The 23,444-nt window shown below is 32.7% G+C and overlaps 2 protein-coding genes across 3 annotated transcripts in view; one reads left to right on the forward strand and one right to left on the reverse strand.

The window, feature by feature from the left end:
* Positions 1-806: 806 nt before the first annotated feature.
* LOC132751422 (large ribosomal subunit protein uL10m-like) lies at positions 807-3,806 on the reverse strand (the record flags this gene model as incomplete). 2 transcript variants are annotated; one of them, XM_060741573.1, is given in 3 exon segments in its annotated part: positions 807-979; positions 1,649-1,830; positions 3,731-3,806. In XM_060741573.1, coding segments are annotated over 3 exon segments (386 nt in total), but the record flags the coding sequence as incomplete, so codon positions are not given.
* Positions 3,807-8,877: 5,071 nt separating this feature from the next.
* The window catches only part of LOC132751421 (hyccin-like), an 82,287-nt gene continuing 67,720 nt past the window's right edge, over positions 8,878-23,444 (forward strand). The window contains exons 1-4 of the mRNA XM_060741571.1: positions 8,878-9,007; positions 19,807-19,873; positions 21,273-21,377; positions 22,394-22,528. Of these exons, the coding sequence (XP_060597554.1) occupies positions 19,829-19,873; positions 21,273-21,377; positions 22,394-22,528 (285 nt within the window). The 5' untranslated portion in view covers positions 8,878-9,007; positions 19,807-19,828. The remainder of the gene's footprint in view (positions 9,008-19,806; positions 19,874-21,272; positions 21,378-22,393; positions 22,529-23,444) is intronic.

The raw sequence follows: 23,444 nt of genomic DNA on the forward strand, positions 1-23,444 counted from the left end.
TCCCGTCAGCATAATTTTTCTGTCCATAGGGGGTAGGAAAAAATTGGGCCCCTTTTTCTTATTCCTATTACCTCCCTAAAATCATAATGAAAAGTAAATATACTAAATTATTTTCCCTTTTTATAAATGGCTAATTTCAAAAATATCTGAAAAATTTTTATCTAAATTCTATTACATGAATATACAGAATATTATACTGAAAAAGCCCAATTAAAACACATTTATAATTCTAACCATAAAAAGAAACACACATGGTTCAGGACTCCGGGGAAATGCTAAAACAGTAAAAGCATATAATAATGATAGACTAAAGAAACCTATGGTTAAAATTTGAGAAGATTTCACCCATTTACAACTACTGAATGTACAAAAATGTCATAAGCTATGAATGCTTTCAATTTTGAACAGTTTAGTTTTTCACTTTGGAATCAGAAAATAAAGCCAAATGGACTAATAAGTAATTACAACAATTATAGAAGTTAAGTATTTTGTATTGAAGTTAAAATTTTGGTATGCAAGTCAAAATACCACTTTGTTTACGTTTTGCTAGCTTTATGACAAACTATTTCATATTAAGTGCTACTTTCTTTGGTGGTAAGTATCTATTATATCCATTTACTAAATACATGCCCACCCCTTCCAACGAAGAAAAAATCATTTCTGAGGCAAAATGTGCCTTTAAATTTGTAAAAAAATTTTAACCCCTTTACGATTAAGAAAAATGAAATAAAATGAGTAATATTAGGCTATTAACTTACCAAGGTATTTTGTTCTATAGTAAAATTCATTACTTAATTCATTCTTACCTCATATGAGTGTTGTTTAAAATGTAAAGATATATATTTTTCAATTTGAAATCAATCTTGACTTCTCGTAGACGTACAGAGCTGCAGGGCTGTCGATGACATATCAGAATGGTTTTATTTTGTTCTACTGTTTTCCTAAGCTGTCTGATCAAAAACTGCTCATAGGGATTTTCCTGAAAGATATTGACTGAAATGTTGAAATAGGTAACCACTGACAAGCTGGTCTAAAGGGTGAGTAATACTGCCTCAAAATTCTTAATTAAATTTCTTTAAATTGTCATACTGAAAAAAATCAGACTTATAAAAATGGAACTTTTATTGAGAAAAAGACTGAACAAGCAAATTGGTTGAACTGATATTTCCCACCAAAACAGAGCAGACAGACAGACTGACAGACAAATCCAAAACTATATACATACATGTACCACAGGGTTTTTTTTTTACCTTATAAAACAGAGACCTATAAAAGTCCTTTAAAAGAATTTCTCTTTAAAATCTTGCAGTTTTCAAAAAAAAAAAAAAAATGAAATTATGCCAACTTTTACTCTCCAAAATTAGCAATTTTAGCTAAAATCTTTCAAAAAATCAACCCTATAAAGAGAGTAAGCCCTGTCAAAGATCTAAAAGTCCACTCATCCGCTCGTAATCTAATATGAGAGCTTGATGCAGGACAAGTAGAAAATTTTTTTAACTGCACATTGGATTTAGAAGCTACTCGTCCTCGAGTGAGTCAGTGACTCTGAAACTATTTTTCAATGCCTGTTATAACTTAAACTTCAGGGAAAAAACATTGGAATTATGGACACACCGAAAAAAACGAAACAGAATAAAATATTCCTCACTTCTTCAAGCTGTGCCATCTTCGGATCCCTGCAGGAAAATTTCATGTAAGGTATCTCTTCTGGTAAAATTGGTTTTGTGACTGCCTCAAATACCCGTCTCTCCATTACCTTAGGCCGTTTTGACTTTGTGTTAAACTTATGCTTAAGACGAACATGGTGGAACCATATCTGCGGTACACTCCCTAAAAATAATGATAAAATAATTTTCATATCTTATTTTTTTGTCAAATGTAAGTCTCTCAAAAGAAATGATGAAGACTTCAACTACCTGCTGATTCTCAACAATTCCTGATTTAAACATTATGTGCTTTCTTCTGTTAATGTCAAACCCCTCACGGGGACGTAGACATGTCTGCGCGTCAAAAATCGCAAGAAAGCTAAAAAGAGTGGTTTAAAAGAGGATAAAAGAATATTTAAAAATGTTAAAAACAGGGGCTGGAAAAAACTAGGGTGAGACATGTTCGATGCAAGCTATGGCTGCACTGAACTGCTCTGGGGTAGGGAGTAGGGCAACTGCAGGGGGTAGGTGGTTCCAATGGTATACTGTCCTAGGAAAGGATGAGAATTTATAATAGTCTGAAGTTGCTGTAAATAACTGTAACATAAGGCCATGGCGGGATATTCAGGACAAGGGTGTCAAATATTCTTCTACGGGGATAGCAGCCAGACCATGGTAAATCTTATAAAGAAAGGATAACCTAGAATCTATACGTCTGAGTTCCAGTTTTCGAAGGTTAAGGGAGTGAAGCATGTCCGAGACGCTAAAGGTCTGACCATAATCTAGTTTAATCCATCGGGCTGCTCATGTTTGGATCTTTGGACATTTTCGATTTGATCTATTTGAGTTTTGGTGTGGGGAGACCATACTTTCGGAACCATTTCAATCTGGGGTCTGACTAACGTCTGGTAAGGGATGGACTTAATGGATTGGGATTTAACCTTTATGTTTCTGAGTAGAAATCCTAAAGTTTGGTTTGGTTTCTTGCATGTCCTGTCTATATGGACATACCATGTGAGGTTTTCTGATATATCAACGCTTAGTTTTTAGCTGAGGTAACCATTTCTAATTGGACTCCATGAAGGTAATATTGTGTTGGAATAGGATGTTTCCTTTTTGCGACGTGGATAACTTGACACTTGGAGGGCAGGGCCAAAAAACCCTTCTTTGTAGAGGCCTATTATAGACTGCTTCCTCAACCAAACTAGCCTCTTTTTTCCCCAGTTTGGTCCTCAAAATTCCCTAGCTTTTTGAAATTTCCCATAGAATTTAGAACAAAATTAAATGATGGTGTTGAATTAAAGTCTTTTACTGCCTTATTAGTATTACCCAGTGCTTTTTGTTTTTCTATTTTGAAGAACTTGTAAAAAGTTTGTGTTAAATTTGAGACCCCTTTTCCCAAAGTATGCCAAAATCATGCATATTTTCCCCAAGAAAAAGGCTGAAGGGTTAATTTCATATCCCACTCCAACTCCCACTTTTCTAACCAATTTTTTTTAGGTCATTTTGGAGGGTGACTGATTGGTTTGTAGACGTCAGAGCAATGTATACTGCAGTATCGTCTGCAAACAAGCGAACCAGGAAATTTATGGTTTGTGGGAGGTCATTTATATAAATGAGAAACAGGAGCGGTACTCAGCCTTGTGGGACATCTGAGGATACTGGGATGGGGTTTGAGCAGCTGTCATTGAGCACGACAGACTGCTGACAGATTGACCATTATTGGGTAGACAAGTGGGTGTTTGGACTACAACACATGACTTATATATTTTCCCCCATTGCATAGCTTACTTTTATCAGTATACCTCTAAATTCACGTAACATTATGAAGGCATTTACAATTGTATTTTCACACTTCAAAGGGCCCCAGACCTAGACAAAATCACGTAAAAATTCTCTTTCCTTTCAAAAGCGTTTACATGATCATGATTCAAAGTTTCATAAATAATTCCTAAATTCATAAACAACCATCATATTATACCATCTCCTTTGTGGCTTATTCAAGAAAATTTTTGAATCTAATTAATCGACTTAATCAAAATGACATTGTTGTGGTAACTATAAAACAAGATGAAAATTCTTACTCCTAGTCGCAAATTTCAAGGGCGACGCCATGTTTTTGTGCAGACAACAGGGTGTACACCACTAAATAATTTGGATGAAATGGATATGTCGGACCTTTATTTGTTAAGAGAAATTATGTCAAAATATAGCATAAGATCAACATAGAATAATATAATTTTTTTTTTTAAAAAAAAATACGCCACCAATGAATACATGTCTAGAAATATGGAGACCGATGTTTGAATGATATTGATATGCTTATCATCTGGACTATACTCACTTATAAAAAACTCTAAACAAGATTCACAAAAAGTGTCTCCATTAAAAGATCAAAAGTCAGGTTCTCTCAAAATTAATAACACTGAAAAAGCAAACATTCTTAACAAACAATTTCAATCAGTTTTCTCACCAATTATACCACTCACACTTAAAGATCAATGTATACAAAAACTGAGACTCATGGATCCCAGAAAGTATTGTCAGTACCCACAAATGAATGGCATCATCATCGGTAGGGCAGGTGTACTAAAGCTCCTCGCCAACCTCAATGCCAACAAAGCTGCCGGCCCTGACAACATTAGACCAATTGTCCTGAAGGAGCTGAGAGAAGAGATTGCTGACATCGTTGCAGTTCTTTTCCAAAAATCCCTGACCACCGGTAATATTCCCAATGACTGGACCCGTGCAAACGTATGCCCTGTCTACAAAAAAGGTGATACAAGTGATCCAGCAAACTATCGCCCAATTTCCCTTACATGCATCCTCTGTAAAACACTCGAACATATAGTTGCCTCTCAACTATCCTCTCACTTTACCACCCACAACATACTCTTTGATCTTCAGCATGGATTCAGAGAAAGACGATCATGTGAGACACAACTCATTGAACTTACTGATTACCTTGTGAACAACCTTTCAAATGGCAAACAAACAGATCTCATACTTCTTGACTTCTCCAAAGCTTTCGATAAAGTAAATCATCTTAAACTCTTAGATACCCTGCAAGAACATGGTGTTTGTCCTCAAATTCTGAACTGGATACAGTCATTCCTTATTGGCCGTAGACAGACTGTAGTTGTGGATAGTGACTGCTCATCTGAAGTCCCAGTTACCTCTGGAGTGCCCCAAGGCTCGGTCCTAGGGCCCCTCTGTTTCCTTCTATATATCAACAAGTTACCATCTTCTGTCCTCAAATCCCAAGTCAGATTTATTTGCAGACGACACTGCTGTATACCTAACCATCAATTCCTCCTCAAGAGCCCCCAACTCTCCAACATGATCTAGACAATATGGTTCTGTGGGAGAAGCAGTGGGACATGGAGTTTAACCCTTCAAAATGCCAAGTCATCCATATCACCAAAAATAAGACCATAATTAAACACAAATATATGCTCCATGGCCAAGTCCTAGAGTCTGTTACAAATGCTAAATATCTCGGACTAGATCTATCTGCTGACCTTAAATTTAATACACATATATCTCGAATAACTTCCAATGCAAACAGATCCCTTGGCTTTATTAAAAGAAATGTCATCACTAAAAATGAGAAAGTAAAAGAACTAGCATACAAGTCCCTGGTCCGCCCACAGGTTGAATATGCCTCATCTATTTGGTCTCCTTATACTAAAACCAATATTGACAAAGTTGAGATGATCCAGAGACGTGCAATAAGATGGGTTAAAAGGGATTACTCCCCTCACTCTAGTGTCACAGCCATGCAGGAAGAACTGGGCTGGCAATCCCTTGAACATCGCAGACTGGACTGTAGACTGATAATGTTTTATAAGATATACCATAACCTAGTTGCAATTAATCTCCCAACTTATGTTCAAACCCCACATAGATTAACCAGGCATATGCATCCCTTATCCCTACGTCAAATACAGGTATCCTCCGACTACCATAAGTACTCTTTCTTCCCTCATAGCATTATACTATGGAATAAACTTCCTAGTAACATTGCCACCCTGCCCAACCTGAGTCAGTTCAAACAGGCAGTGGTGGGTTTGCAGTACTAGTCTTACTCCCAGTGTTTTTAAACTATTTTATCTCTTATCATCTTGTTTCACTATAAACATTTTAACCATGACTAGAATACATTTTCAGTCTCACCTTCCAAGCATGTCAATGTTTGGACTTTTCTTTTTAGCTTTTCTCTTCACCTTTTACTAACAATCCGACGTGCACTAAATTCCTGCCTTTAACACTCGTAAGAGGGGTTGGCAGTATCCAGAGATAGATAGATAGACTGGATAGTTTGTACATAATCATTTAATTGCATAGTTATAGAAGGTATAAAGAAAGGTTTCCAACAACAGTTGAACTAAAGTGGTTTGCAGCACTTTTTCCATACACTATTTTTACAGGAGATTATTATTTAATACCGGAAAATTTATAGTTTAACGCCCAAAACTCTATTCTGATCGAGGTACATATATTTTTGTTCTGGGTCACTGTCTATAATTAATTAACTCTTTGTATTGACCTTTATGTATCAAAATAAAAAGTATGAGTTGTTAGATTACATGGTAATATTTACATGTTGCAAAATAAACCAGATTTAACCGGGACATGATATAGTAAAATTATCATGTCTCGCCTCTAACATACATGTATATGCTAATTGTTAAAAAAAATGGTTATATGAGCAATATCAATATCTTCATAACAATCTTTTTATTTTGATAACCATTTATGTTTTTAAAATCAAACACACAAAAACAACAAAACACAACAAAGAAACAAAGAAACAAATGCAAAAAACACACACAAAAAAAACACACAAAAAAAACACACAAAAAAATATATAAATAAAAGATTAACAACTGTACTGTACAGTTTTACAAAAGTTATACATTGATATCATGAAACTAGATAAAAAACGAATGAACGCGATAGTGTCTATTGCATAAGTCCAAACAGCAAGCACTTATATATACTATCATTATAATACATGCTTTTCCCGTGCATATTTTTTTATACTTGTGAATGTATATGCCTATTTAATTTACAATCACCTTTGTGTGTACTTACACATCGTCAAGACAATATAATGCTTCAATGAAACGCTTGATTTTTATATGCCCATACATGTATAAAATAGTATCAGTTTCAGTTTTATTAAACCAAGGCATATAATATGCAACTGGTTATAACAAACAAACAAAAAGAAAAATAACAGTCAAAAATCACTAATATCACAATAAAAGAATATAAATATGACTAGCTAAATAAACAAAAAAAAGGAGATCATATTGTTCATTTCAAGTTCTGAATTCAATACAACACGTATTTTACATTGTAACAAATGGGAACGGAGAATGAGAATTATTAATTATCTAAATTTTAACATAATGTTTTTTTACAAAATAAAGATAATTTTAGTAGAATCTTTTTATCGCAACTATTCATTAATCCGTCAAGTTTAAAAATATTTGGATGAATATAAAACCTGGGAAGAAGAGATTTATGTCTTATGTCATTAAAGTACGAACATTCAAATAAGTAATGAAATTCATCACCAATAGCTTGATACGGACATAAGGAACAAATGTCTGCCTTTTTCAATTGGTAATAGGTGATTCATTGTTCTAAATTTACATAAATATTTGCCTATGAAAAAAGGAAGTACATCTAGATATTTTTCAAAACAATGAGTATTTTTATATGTACGATACACTAGATCAATAGTACTATGCCAATCTTGTAAAAATTGATCTTGTAGTTTAAGCTTCACAATATTTTTAAAGTGATTAATATTATCTACCTTCTGTAAATGAAAATATTCTGACATGCCAAGATTTATAAGTGTTTCTTTCAGAAAATTTATCCATTTAGAATTAACAATATTCCTAGAGGACAAAGACAACATTGTTTTATAAAGTAGTTTACATATCTTATTTTCCTTAGCATTAATAATTTTACCCCAGAAACACAAAACTTTTGCTTTCACTTGTAAGACTAATGGAAATATGCCTAACTCACCATAAACATGGAGTTGAATAGTGTATGTATATCTGTGCCATAAACCATACAATTAGGTGTAGAAGCTTTTAAATTCAAAATAAATTTACAAAAATACAACTGAAATTTCTCTAGAATTTAAACTTGTTTGAATCCCCAAACTTCACTTCCATAAAGAAGGATAGGTACAACCATAGAGTTAAATAAATGTAGTTGCAAAGAAATTGGTAAACATAATTCGCGGGACTTTTGGATCACAGAAAACATTGCTCTTCTAGCATTATCAACAAGAATATTTTTATTTCAAAAATTTACCATTATAATTAGAAAGTACTCCAAGGTAAGTAAAGTTATCTACTAAATCAAGCTTTTTACCATTGTACATAAAATCAAAATCATCCTTAAGTTTTGACTTACTAAAAACCACTACTTTAGTCTTAGCTTCATTTACAGCAAGATTCCATATATTACAGTAATCAGTCATAGCATTTAAGGCATTTTGCAAATCAGTTTTGCTTTCTGCTAAAAGTACTGTATCATCAGCATATAACAAAATAAACAATTTAACATAAACATCAATGACATCGTCACTAAGACATTCACGAGTTGCGTTAGAGATATTGACAAGTATCTGTTTATTGATATTATCTTGATAAGACTTAATTTTCTCGTTTACCATCTTTTTTTATACGATTTTTCGCTAGACACCATTGATTGGAAGTTAGTATCGGTCTTATTTCTTCTATAATAATTCTTATCTGACAAGTATGTTCTTCTTGCTATTTTACAATCAGCATCAAACCACTCTTTCCGACGTGATTTCTTACGTCTTTTAGTACTTTTTTGTACAGTATTTTTCACATCAATAATCAAGTGACACCTATTAGCAGCATTATAAAATAGTTGAGAAACTTTCTCAGTAAAGTTATTAATAGCATTAATTGTCACAATAAGTTTTACTTGTCAATGAGTCTGAGAGTTCTTCTTATAATACAGAAACACTGTCTAAATCAAAACTATTTTAAACACATCATTCACAGCTTTATCCCATACAGTACAGTATGGGTTTTTAACAGTACTGCAGTCACTGTCATGAATCTCAGTGACACATGAACTATTTTGGGTTACACAGAAATACAATATAAATTTATAATTGAGCCAATATTTAGTGGTGTTCATTATTAAGATTATTGGACTCGAGTAATTTTGAGGACGAAATTTATCATCAAAGCAAGCTTTTGTTGACAATGACTGCATTAAGGTGGTGACAGCTGTAGAAAATATATTATCACTACCGTATATTAATGAGGCACTTATGATAAATTGATAATTTGGTGAGTGCTGAAAAAATATTATGTTATACTTCTAATTTTGTAATCCTTCTTGCTAATCATATCTTAAAACTGATTTTGTTCAAACATTTCTTCAGCTGTCAAAAATTCAAATGATCTGTTTAATAGGTTGTGCATTGTGCGATAAACCATAGTGAAGAATTCATTTTGCATGATCTTTAAGAAATTGATAGGTGGTTCGAAAGCTCGATTGGTTATAACACCGACTGTCATTCTTGAGGTCCTGGGTTCCATCCTGGGTAACACCTTTGGAATTTTTCAGAAGCATTTTCAGTGTTTCCACCTAACTATGGTTGGAGACCATCAAAACCGGACAACCATATATCCCGGACGGTTCCAAAAATGCCTGATTTATTTGTTTAGTGGTTGTTGATCTATCCGTCGCTTTTATGTCAACAATAACTGAATACTGGTTGGGGACCACCAAAACCCAGTGAAACCGGACAACCACCCCAAAAATGCTTAATTTAGTAGTTTCTTTGTTCAGTGGTTGTCAGTCACTTTTTTCAAAAATAAATGCATATTTCTTTTAAAATTAAGTAAATAGATATATTTCAACCTTCGTAAATGGTAATATTTAAATGTCTATTTCAAGAATGTTGACGTTGAAATTTGGGGGTCAAGAAAGCAATGCCTGACCTCATATACCAGCTATAATCATTTGACGTGTGAATAATAGAATATCCGAAACTTCAGCATTTGTTGCTGACATATTGTTTATCATGTTAAAAATAAAAAATCAAAACACCCAAGCTTTTATCGAAATTAAATCAAGTCATGTACATATCTGTCCGGACACATGGTACTGTAGTGTAGACAATTTAGGTAAATTTGATACCCTCCTTGTTGAGCCTCAGATATAAGTGTCAATACAATCAGAAATAAACAAACTAGTTTGTTAGTTAGGAGAAGAACCTAGCTGAACTTTGTCAAATTAAAAATTATGTAATCAGTGTAGGGAAAAATGTTCCAAAAGTGTCCGGTTGATGGTCTCTGACCCAGGGCTCTCAGTAGGGTCAGAATTTCACGAGTCAAAGACTCTTTGGCTAAAATTTTCATGAGTCAAATAATTTTTTTCTAGTGTCATTTGACTACATGAATCATTTTTATGTTACAAAAATAACTGTATTGGAGGTCATTTTTGGAGATTCCAAAGTCTAAATTGACAGAAAAAAATGCCTAATTATAAATGTCTATACCCCCTCCACCTAAAAAACAAAACAAAAAACAAATAAAACAAAAACATGAATTGGTGTGAAAGAATAAAATAAGCAGCAGCTTTTCTGATTAAATGTATAAAATATAAAAAAAATATCTTTACTCAGGTATGCTATATCATATTAATTTTAAATACCAAAATGTACCAGGTATATTTTAACAAATGCACAGGTACTCCAAGTAAATCAAAGACGTATTAAGCAATCAATAATTGACACCTAAAGTATGTAATTCTTATCAGTTGTGTAGAGCTATTTTTAGCGCTGTCAAATTGCAGCCACTGAATTGTCGCGCTTCAGTGCACAGGGTATAAACAATTGCCGTGTGTAAAGCATTTTATACACGGCTTATACTGCCTGTTGACATTTTTTATGAGTGTGATTTGAACACATGTAGGATTTGATAATTAGGGGTGGATTTAAGGTAATTATTATTGCATAGCTGAAAATCCCATGTGGCAAATTGACTCTTGAGCAGATTTTATCACGTGTCAAATATGTGCATTTCCCGATTTTCACGAGTCAAAACCCGGATCCCCGTGTCAATCGAGAGCCCTGCTCTGACCAGTACCGTTATTTGTTCTATAATTAAGTATTTAGATTATTTCCATTTTCTTAAACAGTAATATTTAAATGTTTTTTTTGACATTAAAAAATTGGACGCCTAGAGTGCAATACCTGACCTCTTATAGCTATAATCATTTGTAGAGTATCGAAAACTTCAGCATTTGCTGCTAAAATATAAATTATAAATTCTGTATGGAAAAATGTTCAAAAAGTGTCCGGTCGATGGTTGGTCCCCTACCAGTAGAAATGTACCGGTAAGAAATCCAGGTAATCATCGCATGTATCAGTGCTTAGTTATTATACACTGGGCATGTAAAAGAACCAAGGGGTCTATTCAGTAAGAGCTAGGGGCTGGTGCCAGATACCCTTGTATCTCATAGCTATCTCTGAAGTCCAGAGTCATGTATACGTCCCCATGAAGGGGTTAACATTAATTGAGGATAGATAGATTCAAGATATTGTGGGAGAATGTCATAGTGTAAAACTGTGCTAAATAGTTATAGAGGAAATGTATACCATCGGGTAACCATCTCTCTTCCATTTAGTCAAACCCCTGCTGGAAACCTATAATTTGCAAGACATTAGTATCAAAGGATATAAACATGTTTAAAGTGTTACATTTGGTTTTTTTGTATACCAGAAAACCGCACTCATGGTTTCCCATAAAAAATATACAGCAGTTTTTCAAATTTCTGACATGAATTCCCAAATTTCCACTCCAAATCAAGAATTGAATAAATCATCAGGTAAACGAAAGAGATAGCAAAATTAATGCTTTCATAAAGATACAAATGAATTACTACCACATGAAGCTTATTCATACCCAGGTTACATGTATTTCTTACTTTCAGCATTTTATACCTAAACATTTAATAATATAATTTTCCTACTTAAATTGGAAATAAATCGTTTAAGTTTAAATTATAAGTGTCTTATTGTTAATAAAACATGGTTTTAAAGTGTTAATTTGGCATATTTATTCATTTCTCCTTGAGTGAATATCTGGCGTATACGTATACATTTCTTCTTGAGTTAATACCTGGCGTATACATATACATTTCTCCTTGAGTGAATACCTGGCATTATATGTAAACATTTCTGCTTGAGTGAATATCTGGCATATACGTATACATTTCTCTTTGAGTGAATACCTGGCATTGTATGTAAACATTTCTCCTTGAGTGAATACCTGGCATTGTATGTAAACATTTCTCCTTGAGTGAATACCTGGCGTATATGTATACATTTCTCCTTGAGTGAATACCTGGCATTATACATTTCTGCTTGAGTGAATACCTGGCATTATATGTAAACATTTCTCCTTGAGTGAATGCCTGGCGTTATACGTATACATTTCTCCTTGAGTGAATACCTGGCGTATACATATACATTTCTCCTTGAGGGAATACCGGGCGTATATGTATACATTTCTCCTTGAGTGAATACCTGGCATATATGTATAGATTTCTCCTTAAGTGAATACCTGGCGTATACGTATACATTTCTCCTTGAGTGAGTACCTGGCGTATACATATACATTTTCCTTGAGTGAATACCTGGCATTATACATATACATTTCTCCTTGAGAGAATAACTGGCATTATATGTAAACATTTCTCCTTGAGTGAATACCTGGCTTAATTTGATTAAAATCATTTTTTTTACTGCACTTATACTTTAACTAGGGGTAAAAGGCTGTACTCATGCTGGGGTTAAACAATCCTAACGAAGGCTACTTTTTTAAGGGGCTCAGAAAAAGACTAAGATAGACTTAATTTCAGTTAATCCAGTTAAGAGTTATTTCCCTTACACCATAGAAATGCACATACAGTAGTATGATGTAATTTATTTGTATATGCTGGTGTTTTTTTTCCTCCATATTCATATTTAAACCAGTAATTGTAGACTCCATTGAAGGTTAATTAAAAAGCCTTAAAACATTAAAACGTAACATTTGAATTTCTTACATACATTGTAAATGAGTTGGGGCACTTTAAACAGAAATATACACAAAGATAGTTAAGAAATATACTTTGAAATAAATTGAAAATCATTTTTTTATGCTTTTCAAAAGTTTGCGAATCTGGCAATATTTAGCACTGCTGGCAATTTTCTGTAGGAGTTCACAACGCTGTGAGAGTTTGGTGGTTTATTACAGCCCTACTATACATACTATCAAGCACTGAGAATAGTTGAGCGCACTGTCTTGCAGACAGCTCTTATTTGTGCATACAATTGTCAGGAGACCTAAATTTCCCAATTGACAAAACTGAAGATAATTCTCAATTTTATCTTGACAATTTCTGATATTTACACCATAGATGTCAAAGTTTTAATTTGTTATTTATTTAACTTTGTTTTGAAATGTTTGACATGATGAATGATTAATATTTTGGAAAAGTTTGCATAAAAAACCTTGTTGGCACTTAGGGACAATGAAATATTTACAAGCTAAATTGTTATTAATACTTTATTATTGTGTTAATATATATAAAAAATACATGTATATGTAGCATTTTGCTTTTTGCTTTTTTCATGGTATTATTTCTCAATCTTAAAACACCATGTTCTTCACTTAAGTTGTAAAAAGTTATACCACATGATATTGATTATAAACTTGCATTGATTATGTTCATACAATGTAAGTGCATATAAACTTGAATTGCTGCTGTTCGTACAATGTAAGTGCATATAAACTTGAATTGCTGATGTTCATATAATGTAAGTGCATATAAACTTGAATCTCTGATGTTCATCTAATGTAAGTGCATATAAACTTGAATTGCTGATGTTCATACGATCTAAGTGCATATAAACTTGAATTGCTGCTGTTCAGTGATGTAAGTGCATATCAACTTGAATTGCTGCTGTTCATACGATGTAAGTGCATATAATCTTGAATTGCTGATGTTCATACGATGTAAGTGCATATAAACTTGAATTGCTGATGTTCATACAATGTAAGTGCATATAAACTTGAATTGCTGATGTTCATACAATGTAAGTGCATATAAACTTGAATTGCTGATGTTCATATAATGTAAGTGCATATAAACTTGAATCTCTGATGTTCATCTAATGTAAGTGCATATAAACTTGAATTGCTGATGTTCATACGATCTAAGTGCATATAAACTTGAATTGCTGCTGTTCAGTGATGTAAGTGCATATCAACTTGAATTGCTGCTGTTCATACGATGTAAGTGCATATAATCTTGAATTGCTGATGTTCATACGATGTAAATGCATATAAACTTGAATTGCTGATGTTCATACAATGTTAGTGCATATAAACTTGAATTGCTGATGTTCATATAATGTAAGTGCAGCCATCAAAAGTCTGACAATTTTTTTTTGTGAATATGAAATATATCTCACATCATAGGGGAAAAAAATTGCATTTTCATTGTGCTATGCATCTGTTAAAAGATAGAAATATTTTGCTGCTTCTTCATGACACATGTATCGTATTCTCTCAAAACAAAAAAAAATAGCCGGTATTTATACTCTAACATATAACTTATTTCTTTGAAAAGATACAAAATTTTCTGGCTTCTTCGTGATGCATGTATCATATTCACTCAAAACAAACAAAATATCCTGTATTTATACTCTGACATATTACTTATTAACAAAACAACCGGATTGTAAATTATAATGTAACCACGCAAGTTTCACAATGATATAATCTAGATTAATTTTCAGTCGACAGAAAATTTATATTCCCCTAAAGGATTGCAGTTTCCAATAAATGCAGTTCGTGATATGATGTTTTCTTTTAAAAAAGATATATTATATTACCCGTAGAAGATCTGGTAAATGATGAAGCAGTTTCAATGAAATAGATGATGATTTTAAAATGTTTTATGGTTAAATATATCTTTTTAACGGAAATTGAAAGAGATAAAATTAATTATTTCCTATTTTTTTCAGTAATATTGAGACAAAAAATTTGATTTCTGAGAACTTGCAATATCAGGGTTTACTTTTATAAGTGTTTACAAGTATATTATACTATTTTTTATTTTGTGTCGACAGCAGCGACAGTGTAAAGGGATCACTTCTCCCTCATTTGTCCATCATAAAACGTATCGAGACTACTCCTCCAAAACTACTGGTGTAATTTCATCCAATCTTTACTGGAATGATCAGTACCAAGTTTAGTTGTGCATATTGTCAGCGTTTTCCAGTTAATTGATTTTTATCAGAGTTATGGCCCTTTAATTGTTTTTGTGTTTTAAAGTTTTGTCCAGACTACTTTTCTTATACTTATATATGCAATTTGAGTGAAACTTTACAGGATTGATTGATACCTCAAGTAGACTTGCACTTTATAAATGGGTTTTTCATTTTAATGATTTTTAGCTGAGTTATGGCCCCTGAAAAAAAAGCATTTTGTTTTTTTTAATGATTTTTAGCTCGACTTTTCTATGAAAAGGGGAGCTATCCTACTCGCCCCGGCGTCGGCGTTGGCGTCACACCTTGGTTAAGTTTTTCGTACCACCCCACTTTATTTCAGAAGTATTACAAGTATGGCTTTGAAACTTACCATACTTGTTCACCATCATAACCTCCATCTACAGACAAGAGTACATAACTCTGTCAAGGTTTTTGACAGAATTATGGCCCTTTTTTAGCTCGACTTTTCTATGAAAAGGGGAGCTATCCTACTCGCCCCGGCGTCGGCGTCGGCGTTGGCGTCACACCTTGGTTAAGTTTTTCGTACCACCCCACTTTATTTCAGAAGTATTACAAATATGGCTTTGAAACTTACCATACTTGTTCACCATCATAACCTCCATCTACAGACAAGAGTACATAACTCTGTCAAGGTTTTTGACAGAATTATGGCCCTTTTTGACTTAGAAAGTGTATTGAGCTTGGTTAAGTTTTTTGTACCACCTCACTTTATTTCAAAACCATTGGAGGTATTGCTTTGAAACTGACCATACTTGTTTACCATCACGACCTTCATCAACAGACAAGAGGACATAACTCTGTCAAGGTTTTTGACAGAATTATGCCCCTTTTTGACTTAGAAAATACATTGAATATGGGTAAAATCCACTTATTGCCTTAACCCTTTGAGATATTGCTTTTGAAACTTTTAATGCTATTTCACATCATTACCCCCATCTGTACGCAAGAGAAGGTAACTCTGTCAAGGATTTGTTTTAAAAATTAAGGCCTTTTATCGACTTAGAATCTTGGTTAAGTTTTTAGTACCAGTCCACTTTTTGACTGAACTGTTTGAGATATTAATTTGAAAGTTGGAATACTTGTTTACAATCATGATTCCCAAACATGTCCAGGAGAAGGTAATTCTGTCAAAGATTTTATTTGAATTATGGCCCTTAACTGTCAATGTTTTGTATTATAGGCAAGCACTAAAAAACTTAAAAATCTAAAAAAATTCATTCCTATCCACTTGTTCACTTTACCATAAATTATGTCATATAAACATTGCTGTAATATTCAAGGGTATCAAACAACTAGTTATTTTTCTCTTTTTGTACTTGAAATTAAAATCAGTAGTATAATACTATTAAATTTATTTAAGGCTCAACTCAGTTTTTTTTTCTTTCTTACCAGCCCTCTTTTGACTTAAACATTTCAAACTTTGCTGCAGTGTTCAAGGGTATCACACAATTCAGTAAAATAATTCTTCACTAAATATCTTAATGCTCATGGCCATTGTTCACTTTAAAAATACAGAGATTCTTGTATTGCCTTTTACTGCAAAAACTTTTTTTATTGGCAAGCAATAAAAAAGTCGAGCGCGCTGTCTTACGGACAGCTCTTGTTGACTTAGAAAGTGTATTGAGCTTGGTTAAGTTTTTTGTACCACCTCACTTTATTTCAAAACCATTGGAGGTATTGCTTTGAAACTGACCATACTTGTTTACCATCACGACCTTCATCAACAGACAAGAGGACATAACTCTGTCAAGGTTTTTGACAGAATTATGCCCCTTTTTGACTTAGAAAATACATTGAATATGGGTAAAATCCACTTATTGCCTTAACCTTTTGAGATATTGCTTTGAAACTTTTAATGCTATTTCACATCATTACCCCCATCTGTACGCAAGAGAAGGTAACTCTGTCAAGGATTTGTTTTAAAAATTAAGGCCTTTTATCGACTTAGAATCTTGGTTAAGTTTTTAGTACCAGTCCACTTTTTGACTGAACTGTTTGAGATATTAATTTGAAAGTTGGAATACTTGTTTACAATCATGATTCCCAAACATGTCCAGGAGAAGGTAATTCTGTCAAAGATTTTATTTGAATTATGGCCCTTAACTGTCAATGTTTTGTATTATAGGCAAGCACTAAAAAACTTAAAAAATCTAAAAAAATTCATTCCTATCCACTTGTTCACTTTACCATAAATTATGTCATATAAACATTGCTGTAAGGGTATCACACAATTCAGTAAAATAATTCTTCACTAAATATCTTAATGCTCATGGCCATTGTTCACTTTAAAAATACAGAGATTCTTGTATTGCCTTTTACTGCAAAAACTTTTTTTATTGGCAAGCAATAAAAAAGTCGAGCGCGCTGTCTTACGGACAGCTCTTGTTGTGTCTCCTGCTACAACCAGTAGCAACAACATGCTACGAAATAGCCGTGATACTTAGGGAACAAACTGGTCAATCACCCCTCTGAATACAACTGCATGCTTAATTGGCTATCGTCTGGCAACACATGATCACAAATTGCTTTTGTTTCATTGTAGCGATTACAACATATTTTACCACGAAATATGTACAAATGATTAACATATGATGTACAGTAATTAACAAACTTAGAGTGTGGCTATTTTAATATGCACGGGAAAATTAATAGACAGTGGTTTGTATGTAAGCTAGCCACACAAAGTGTTTAGCTTTAATCTGGAATAATTTTATTATACCAGAAATAGATTGAAACTAGGTTAAAGTATATAAAGCTATTATATTTGCTGCAAAAATCATTGTTTAAATTATAAACATTATTAGAATGCTGCCAAAAAAAAAAAAACCTGTATGAAAGTAATATGGTGGTTTATTTTATGCTTTTCAGTGGATTACTGATTTATCCGTGAAAATTATATTTGGTAATTTCACAGTGAAAATTATCAAAATATAATTTCACTCTTTTCAATGACGAAACTACTTTTTTAAGATTTTCCCCATGTGGTACCTCAATTTTATTTTTGCTGACAATTCTGACAATGTCAGGCTGTTTAAAGAAAAAGCAAAACTGAAATTGATTAATAACTTAAATGTCAAAAGTAATAAAAAGAAGAAAACTTACTTCTATTCATTCAAATTCATGAAATTCCAATCACCAAATTTCGTTTTTTTGTTTCATTTTGACAGTCTCAAAAATACATTCCTTCCCCATGCAAAACTGCTCTTGATGACATGTGGGCATATTAAAGTATCCTACGAGCAATAACTGCCGTATGCTTTATGAAAAATTGAAAGCATTGACAGCCATAACTCGAAGAATAAGTTAAATCAACCCAGCGTTCTTGAGCAGGTTTCCAAGTTTTCCATTTTCCTAGCTCCTTTTCTGAATGTTTTCACATCTGTCAACACTTATTTTTTGTCTGTTTCAATCCTCAAATAAGTTTTCTTTCTTTGAAAATTGTGTATGACTAACAAATCCAAATTATATCCCTCTGAATCTTACACAATTATTTTCCTCCCATGAAATACACAACTTTAAAAAATGGCTGCCGCTTACAATTTACAAAGCCAGGTCTAATATAAATTCGCACTAAGTAACAGAAATATGGATGGATGGTTGGACCTTTTCTCCTACAAGAATTGTTTGTTTTTATTATCAAAACAAGCGATCATTCATATTTTTTTAATAAAATTAATAAATATCACCGTCATTTAATGTTGATTGGCGGACTTATTTTTCAGCTCAAGACCTCTTTTTTTTAATGAGAAATTCCGAATAAATGGGGCTCTCAATGGGGGAAACAGTTTTAATATTAACGTTAAAATTATGGAAATTTCGTTTTAACTTGTTTTTAAGCATAAAATAAAAAGAAAATTTGTCTGTTTGTTGTGTAAGATGTAATTTTATTTCATCTCGTGAACTTTAAAAACAGTATTCTCACTCGTGGCTTCGCCACTCGTGAGAATACTGTTTTTAAAGCCCACTCGATGAAATAAAATTTCATCTTACACACAAACAAACAAATATCCTCTATATATTAATTGACACTCAATGAATGATTGTTAGTCATGGTCTTGTAAAAACTATAAGTATGATGCTCTAAAGACTTGACTATCTGTTTTGATAATTTGTATTTGAACCTTTGTTTTTCATTTTCAATTAACATTATTTAAAATTGTTGTCAAATATTTTTTTCTCAATTTTTAGCATAAATTTGGAAATTCTTATCAACTGGTGCACTTAAAAAAGTAAAAAATATGCAAAATGAAATAAAGATAACTCAGTGAATTGAAAATCCCCAAGTTAAAAGACTTGAACGCTTTTCATGTGATATTAAACACAAGCTTGAAACAATGTTCTTACTAAGTATAGGTTAAAGTTTATTAGTACGTATTTACAAAATTAAATTGGTCAGGCGCGGAGTATGTATTTACAAAATTAAATATGTCAGACGCGGCATTAAGCTGCGCGACCACTGATTTTGTTAATATGTACTAATAAACTTTAACCGGCTTAGTGTTTTAAATTATTTTCATAAACAGTCAATTTACTAGACCGATTAGCAGTTTGCCTATTTACCAAAGTAAACATGTTACTATTCATTTGAAATACTGCCATCCTTTTGGGCAAAAAATAATTTCAAACACTAAATACAGTTAATGCTCCTGTCTAGGATAATATTATCTTTTTTTTATTCTGAATAATAGCTACTGCTTTATTTTATAAAAACAAAAACAACATCAACAACAAAATAATTATTTCAACATAATAATTGTTTAACAATGTAATAATTATTGTGTTGATTTTTTTTTTCAGGGGGTTTAATTAATGGAAAACAATGATGACATCAAAAGTAATCAGGGAGTGGTTGGCGGAGTACAAGGTATTCATTATATTAAAAAATACAGTATAACCTCTGAATAGCCACCCTCTGTAGAGCAATCACCTCTTTATAGCAACCAAAATTTAATATTCTCAAATTGAGATTAAGAACTGAATTTAACCTATGAGGCTCTCCAGAACAACCCAGCAACAATTAAAACTCACGCCTCCCAAAGGTGTTTGCTATGCACAGGTTATACTTTAAACCATAAGTTGATTAAATTGAAAAGAAAAAGAAAATCATGCTGCAAAACTCAGCAACAATTAAAACTCTTGCCTCCAAAGGTTCACTGTAAAAATTAAGCTGATAAAATTTGAAAAAAAAGGAAGGAGAAAAAAAAGAAAATTTGCTGAAGTCAAAACTCTTACCTTCAAAGGTGTTTGCTCTGTATAGGTTATACTGTAAACCATAAGTTGATTAAATTAAAAAACAATATGCTGGTGAATACATGACTTTGTATATTTTAGTTAATAAAAAAAGAACATATGTTGAAGAATACTAAAGAATAGAGCAACAATCAAAACTTGCCTTCCAAAGATGTTTGCTTTGCAAAGGTTACACTGTAAACCTTAAATTAATTAAATTTAAAAAAAGGAAAAGAATGTATCCTGGAGAATAACTGAATTTGTATATTTAGTTAAATTATTAATCAAAATGAATTATAGACACTGTATGCAAATATCCAACCTATGGATTGAATGCCATTTTCTGATTGGTCAGCTAATAATGGCACATTAGTTAATATTTAAATAAAGATTGGTAGCCTGGACATAGGGTGGGGCCTCCGTGGCCGAGTGGTTAAGGTCGCTGACTTGAGATCACAGGTCCCTCACCGCTGTAGGTTCGATGCTCACTCGGGTCGAAATCTTTCATGTGAGGAAGCCATCCAGCTGGCTTACGGAAGGTCGGTGGTTCTACCCAGGTGCCTGCTCGTGCCTGAAATAATGCCTGGAGGGGCACCTGGGGTCTTCCTCCACCAATAAAGCTGGAAAAAATCGAAGAAAAAAGCTCGGCGGGACGCTCTAGGATTTGAGTGTACGGCCGCCCATATGGGCTTTCCGGCGGCGACCTTAAATAAACGCAATCCAAAAATAAAAAGACATAGGGTAAAAACATGCCTAAATGTGAGACAGATTATCTTTACAATTAACGTATGGCAAGGTTTTTAAAGATATTATTAAAGCAATCTTTAATTACATGTATTTTTTTTTGATTTTCCATATAAATATAAGTTTTCTACAACAAAGGAATGTTAAATATTTATAATATTCATTTTGTATTTGTATTGAATTACAGTAAATTATTAAGTAAGGCATGCCAATATTCCAAAACGATAGCCATGATCATTCTGTTTCATTATTTGGAAGGACTATTATGTATGTACTATTTTTACCTCCAGGTGCTGTCTAAAGAAGAGCTCCATAGTTACGCTGCATCCATCTGTCACAATGGAGAGTTGATATCTAGTCTGAATTCACTGTTTGAAGAACGCCCAGAACCGGAGGTAAAAAATTTGAAGTTTTAAGCCACAAGGATTTTTTTCCGTATTTTGCGGATCTCCTCATGAATGGGAAAATAATATGTTACTTACTCTAAAAGAGGAAGTGAATAAAAAAACTATGTTATTTTGCTGTTAACAAGCTTAGCTGCAGAAGAAAAGGAACATAATTTTGTTCTTTAGAACAACGGCAAGAACGAAAGATTCAGTTTGAACAGGTTTTTCTTTACGGGAAAATTGCGCAGATGTGAGGGAATAAATATTTATTAGCAGGAGAAAAGCCTGCTGAAAATGTTATACTAGTACCAATTTCTCTACAAACATTCCATGTGTCTGAAGTAGAAAGTAAATGGTATTCTTCAATTTGTCTTTAACTGGCCTTTAGCTCTTTCTGCTAAATATGACTACTCATATTTCTAAAACTGCATGCTTCGCTTTATCATTTGAGTGAACTAGGACAGAATATAGGTTTTTCACAAATTACTTTAATAATATGCCAAAATTTTAGATACCATTAGATTCCTGTACATATCTCTGTGCTGTCTAAACATGGTATGCACTGTTTGCTATTCAGTTAGAAATTATTTTGAAATTTTTACTATAGAAATGATTAATGGATTGAAAGATGGACATTATGCTCAGATTTTCATAGTTAATTGAATTGACTATATATTTCAAAAGATTGACTGTTCTAATGGTGATTGACCTATAGTTGTCATTTGATACTTGAAAATGTTTGCCATGAAATATAAATCTGCCTTTAATATAAAAAGACTGCTCCACTCTCTTTTATAAACTGAACGTTTTAGCTAATTTCCGGCAGATATTTTAAGAAATTTCCTCTGGATCACTTGATTTTTTTATTGTTCATGTAAAGTAAATTATAATATTGAAAGGAATTATGAAAAAAATGTTTAGTGCTGTAAGGATTAAATTTGCTCTGCGTTGGTGACTTGTTCAACTCATTTATGCACTGTACTTTATGATACCTGTTTTATAATTGTCCTTCCATTTTATTTTAGATTCTTGACCCAGTGTGTCATCAGTTATTTGAGTTTTACAGATCCAGTGAAAAAGAACTGCAAAGATTTTCCCTAGAGCTGGTTTCCTCACTTATTTGGTTGTACCTGGCTTGTGTTAGCAGTGGAGAAAAATCAGTAAGTTCCTACTTTCTTTTCTTTTATATTTTTTTTGCTAGCAAGAATCTGATGTGCCAGATTTCATGAAAGACTATTGTGAGAACACAGTGACTTCTTTAAAATTCTTATTCTACAATAGCGTATTTGTTTACATGTCAATGTACAATATGCCAGTATGCCAAAAAAACCTTAATTAAGTTAGTAAGTTTGTTAAGGGGTATTTTTTGTAGTTTATTTTATGCATGACATAATATGTTTGATTTTATACAATTTATGCAAAATTAACAAGAGAGCATTTCAAGGCTATTTTTGGCAAAGCCTCCCAAACTCCTGGCAAGGGAACAACATCCCTGTAGGACCCTGACTGAGATTAATTGCACTCACCCAAGCAGAAAATTCTTAATCCGCCCAAGTGTTTGACTCGCTTTTATTTTACGTTGTTGCCTCCCTTTGAGGGAGGTTCAAATTTTCATTAAGGTTTTCTCCCTTGAAATGATTCAGAGAATTTTCTGATTTGGTTCTCTCCCTTTGAACTACATGTAAATATAAGCAGTTTTCTTTCTTGTGACCAACTAAGATAATTATTTTTAAGCCAGAGGAGATTAGACAGTTCAGTGAGAAGTTGAAAAAAAAGTTGTGTGATTGAAATTTTATCTTCAATATAGTATAAAAATGATAATTTTGTTTTCTTTTATAGTCATATAATTCTTTGTGCAGTAAAGTCACACAATGAAAGGGCTTGTTCACATCATGATTTTGTTTGCTCACAGTATTAGTTGGGTTCTTGTTGGGGGACTTGTTCACTTCATTAATTTGTTTGTTCACATAATAAATATGATTCAAAATGTCTGAAATACTGTAAAATGATGAAAATACAATTAAAATGTCTGAAATACTGTAAAAATGACAAAAATACAATTAAAATGTCTGAAAT

Source organism: Ruditapes philippinarum, unplaced genomic scaffold, assembly GCF_026571515.1.
Source record: "Ruditapes philippinarum isolate M1 unplaced genomic scaffold, ASM2657151v2 ctg3426_1_1_1_1, whole genome shotgun sequence".
In the NCBI taxonomy this organism is placed as follows: Eukaryota; Metazoa; Mollusca; class Bivalvia; order Venerida; family Veneridae; genus Ruditapes; species Ruditapes philippinarum.